Consider the following 4927-nt stretch of genomic DNA (forward strand, 5'->3'; position numbering starts at 1 on the left):
CTTCAGAACTGGGTCGTTTTAACCACACAAATTCTCCTAAATCACTTGTACACACAGTTTAAGAACAAATACGCAGGGAGCGTACGAACGGTTCTTGCTTGATTTTATGTATAAAAAGTGTATTTTATTAATGTATGAGAAATCCACATTTATTGTTTTTTTAATCCCAGTCAGTGTTCAATACGGCTGGCAAAATCAATTGTGAAAATATTTATGGTGTGCTTCTTTTTAAAATTTAGCATATTAGTTTAAAAAATTCTTCATTTTATGAAAAGACCCTCTTGATTCAATAAAAAAAACTCTGGTTTTTAAGAAAATGGCTGCTTATCAATTAATTGTTAGTCAATCTATAAGATAGATCAACTTCACATTAATCGATAACTTGCATCCCTAATTTATACAAGAATTAAATTGATTTATATCTATTTATATTTATGTAATTAAGTGTTTTAAATTAGACCAATTATGGGTCCTAGAAAATTTTTATGGTATGTCTGTGGGCTATCCAGACCATGTTCATTCAATTTAATGCATAAAATTATTCTCAGATAATAAAATTTCCCATTTTCTAGTTCTGCCTGCTCTGACTTCCGTTCAGAAGAGCTGTTTATGTTAATGAGCTCTGTTGGTAACGCCCTCCAAAAATCTGTTGACATTAACTCCGCCCTCCAAAGCCAGCATTTACGTTAGCATGGCTAATAATAGCAGAAGCTCCGTTGTACAACCAAATGAGACTCAGAGGCAGAGTCGTGGTCCCAGTGTCTTTTTTTTTTTTCTCCACCTCCTCTGCTCTGCGCTCACTCTGCATGCTGTTACCAGAGCAGGGAGCAGCAGCGGTCAAAATACCTCAGAAACTCGAACAAATAGGCTTTAACAAGGCTTTAATAAGCTAAACAATAGAGGTACATGAGAAAACGTGTTCATAACGAATGAAAATAAATAATTAAATTGTGTCCGTGATGGTCTCGAACCCTGGTCTCCCACTCTCTGGTCCAACACTCTCTGGTCTCCCACTCTCTGGTCCAACACTCTCTGGTCCAACACTCTCTGGTCCAACACTCTCTGGTCCAACACTCTCTGGTCCAACACTCTCTGGTCCAACACTCTCTGGTCCAACACTCTCTGGTCCAACACTCTCTGGTCCAACACTCTACCCATTGCCCTGTTGGAGGCTTGTTGTGAAGTGAGCAGCACATTGCACAACAACAACCGGGACGGCTTTTTATACTGAGGAGGAGGAGATTCACCCGGGGGTTGCTAGGTAAGGGGCTGAATGCAGGTTCTGGTGGGTTGTTGTACGGCTTGTGACATCACAAAATAACGGAAGTATAAAACTTGTCATTAATATACATTAAAAATACATTTACTTACAGTAAATATGCCCCTGGGTACATTTTTTTGGTCCTAGGACTGTTTTTTTAAGGAGTACATACCCAAAGTTGAGTAAAAAAACCTTTAAAAAGTGAATTTTGCATAACAGGTCCCCTTTAATGATTTGGCCGATTAATAGAAAAAATAATCGACAGATGAATCGATTGTTAAAATAATTGTTAGTTGCTGCCCTAGTTGTGTTGGTGTAGAAGCTGAAGCAACAAGGGGAGCCGTAGATCTGTTTAAATCTAGCAGAAGAGTTCATCTGGAGTGTTGATTTCCATCAGCAGAGTTGGTATTAAATCTACTGAAAAAGGACCGCTTTGCTTTTAAAGCAGGGAGGATAAACTCTCTCTCCCTTCTCTGACGTCAGAGTTAAAGGAAAACATGGGACGTATCAGGTTTTAGAGGACTTGGCAGGACGTCAGGCCCTGAACTGGGAGCCTGAGCTCCGGTCTCCACGAGCGCCCGTCGTATCGACACGATCAACAACTCTGTGCCCGAGCGTTCGTTCCAACCAGACAAACAAGGATACGTTATTACCACGGATTAATGTTGTGTTTATTAAAGCTCCTCTAAAAACAGAGGCTTTACGAGCAGCAGAGTAACAGAACACCGAGGCCCTGAAGATACTCCAAACAGCTGAAACGACGGACACGAATTAAAACAAACTGAGTCCGACAGCATCTAATGAAGAAACATGAGACCATCATGAGAGGCACTGAAACCACTTCATATCGTCCAGACTGATTCCATTACTGACCACAGGAAACAAGTTATCACTATTACTGGAAAACTGTCCACAAGTTGTTTTTTTCTATTCCTGTTCGATTGTTTGGTTAAAGTCACGCTCTTAACAGAAAATCATTGTATCATACTTTCAAAGCAGCGGACAATCATGTTTACTGTTTGTCTTGTAGTAAAATACTTCATGAAATATGCAGTTTAATTTTACAGATTTTAAGCTGGAATCTGGTGTGGTAGTAGCTGAGACTCATCCCAGCACACACCCTGTCAATGTAAAATTAAAACATAAGTAGATTAACTTTATCATGCAAGCAAGCAGGCGATATTTAGTCCTTCAAGGAGTTCTGGTTTCATTAAATCAATTTTTAAATGAATTTTCTGGTGTGCAGATTAGTTTTCTTGCATGACCCAACTTGTGTCAACCTTCACAATGTTTTCATTGTCTCAAAAGAGAAAAAAAAAACACAGAAAGGTGTTTTTCTCTGACAACCTTCTGAAAAAGGCCACACTTGTTCAGTCTCTTTAATTGTGCACCTAAAGCATTTAGTCTTAGTTTGGATCCTGTCAGTACTACATGGCTACAAATCATAAAATGTATAGGTTTACAATTTTTTTTTCTTTCACTGTGTTGTACATTCCCCACTGAGATTTAACTGTTTCTCTTTAGAAGATGTTTCACAAAATTCACAACAAATCTGCATTGTTTTATGGCAGCATGTATGATTGAAGTAATGCGGCTTTCCTCCATGTTTTATCAGTCGATTCTGTTTCTGTTTCGAACAATATTTTGAGAGGAACGAGAGGCTGAAGACCGTCATCTGTAGCTTAGATGTAAAATGGCTCTGCAGTGATTTGGAGCTGCAGAACAGTCTGTTCAAAATGACCACACGTCCTAAACGATGATGTAACACATTGACTAACAGTAGAACTTCAGTTGTTTGTCCTCTTTTCTCTTCAGAACACGTCAACCTTCTCCTTGGAAAGGGACGAAGCGGGCGAGGTGGTGCTGGAGGATGGGCGCAGCCGCTGTCCTTTTAACCCAGAATACAAGTCCACTGCCATCATAGTGGGTACGTAACAACACACACGTTAGCTATGAAAGGGTGGGACGATGTTTGTTTGTTTCTGACTTTAGATGTTGGTTTTATTTGCAGATGGAGAGTTGTACACCGGTACCGTCAGTAACTTCCAGGGGAACGAGCCGGTCATTTACAAAAGTCTGGGTCAGGGAACGGCTCTGAAAACTGAGAACTCTTTAAAATGGCTGCAAGGTAAACTCTGTGTTTTCACGTATCTTCCGTTATGTAACGACCTGCGGCAGATAAGCTCTGACCAGGTGGCTGTCATTAGTGAGGAGATACGCTCAGACCGAGAGCTGAGACAAGCCCTCGCAGATTGCAGGAACTATCAGCAGCCACACATGACAAACCGCCTCAGCCAGCCGCCACCGCGCGCTCTCGCCAGCGTAAGCTGCACAATTAGGACCGCTCTTGTCTTTTGATCTCCTGGTAATTCATGCAGAGTGGTCCTGATGAGACATCTGAGTGCAATTATAAAGAGAATCCTGTTTCCTCCAGTTTCTTAGGATTATGTAACAGGGCTATCGGACTTCACTCCAGGTTTATGACAAAGAAAATATTAAAAACTGCTGTTTGTCAACGACAGCCTGACCTGATGTGTCAAATCTCCGTTAGCACCCAGGCGCTAACCCTACGAAGCCGTGCTGATGTAATACAATCAGTTTGTGGTTCAGCATCGTCTTGCTGAAATGTGCAAAACCTATGAAAATGACGTCATCTGGAATTGGAGCATTATGTTCTTTTAGAACCTGTACATTCTTGTCTGCATTGATGGTGCCTCTCCAGATGTGTAAGCTGCCATAGCCACTAATGCACCCCTATACTATCAGAGAGGCAGGGTTTTGAATTGGGCCATGACAGGCCGGATGGTCCCGCTCTTCTTTGGTGTGGTGGTATGGCATTCATGGTCTTGATCCCAGAGAGTACAATTACCATATTTATTCGAGTATAATACGTAAAATTTAATCCATAAAATCATGCACAAAGTTGTGGGGTAGTACTATACTTGGATAAATATTTTTACTGATGTATTTTAACTGAAATATCGGCCTCATTCACAAAATCCATGAGTCCGGAAATTAAACCATGTTGTAAAAAGCAGTTGAAGCGAGCTTACCTCTAAAACCCCTTCGTGCCTCTGAGCGAGATAGTAACAGATCCAAGCTGGCAACATGATGTGAAAAAAAAAGAAAAAAAATGCAGTCCTGCAGCTAAGTAATGATAACCAACTAATGGCGTTAATGTGCGACCGGGCCGCTCCTGGAACAACAAACACATCGGCTGTAATGGCTGCCGTCTACCGATGTTCTGTAAAAGTTGGTATACATGAAAAAAGTTTCCCCACCAGAGGGGGCGCTCACGAGACACAGAGGATGAGATTGTTGAGTGGGATTCTGATGCCTTTATTACAGAGGAGGAATACCAGAAACTTTTAATGATACTGATGATGGTGAGCCTGATTTTGAAGGCTTTGATTCAGCTTCATCCACACTTGTTAGAGCCACATAGCTCTGTTTGTTATATCACACCAGTTAACAAATGAACATTTGATAGTTTTTGTTGTAGTTATACATTTGTTGTTGTGTACCTTTTAGTACATATGTTGTTAAAATAAAATTAAAAACTGATACAACAGTCAAATGATAATTTTACTGATACAGTATATATAAAGACTGCAAAGGCTGAAAAATCCTGAAGTCCATATGAAATTAGTAGGGGTGCAACGATAC

The 4927-nt window shown here is 40.5% G+C and overlaps 1 protein-coding gene across 1 annotated transcript in view; it reads left to right on the top strand.

Annotated features, from left to right (window-relative positions):
* The window catches only part of sema4bb (sema domain, immunoglobulin domain (Ig), transmembrane domain (TM) and short cytoplasmic domain, (semaphorin) 4Bb), a gene marked incomplete in the record, with an annotated part of 71310 nt that overhangs the window by 45230 nt on the left and 21153 nt on the right, over positions 1–4927 (top strand). Inside the window, 2 exon segments of the mRNA XM_014010424.1 lie at positions 3077–3188; positions 3273–3389. Coding sequence (XP_013865878.1) covers positions 3077–3188; positions 3273–3389 — 229 coding nt within the window.

This window comes from Austrofundulus limnaeus, unplaced genomic scaffold (assembly GCF_001266775.1).
Source record: "Austrofundulus limnaeus strain Quisiro unplaced genomic scaffold, Austrofundulus_limnaeus-1.0 Scaffold69, whole genome shotgun sequence".
Taxonomy (NCBI): Eukaryota; Metazoa; Chordata; class Actinopteri; order Cyprinodontiformes; family Rivulidae; genus Austrofundulus; species Austrofundulus limnaeus.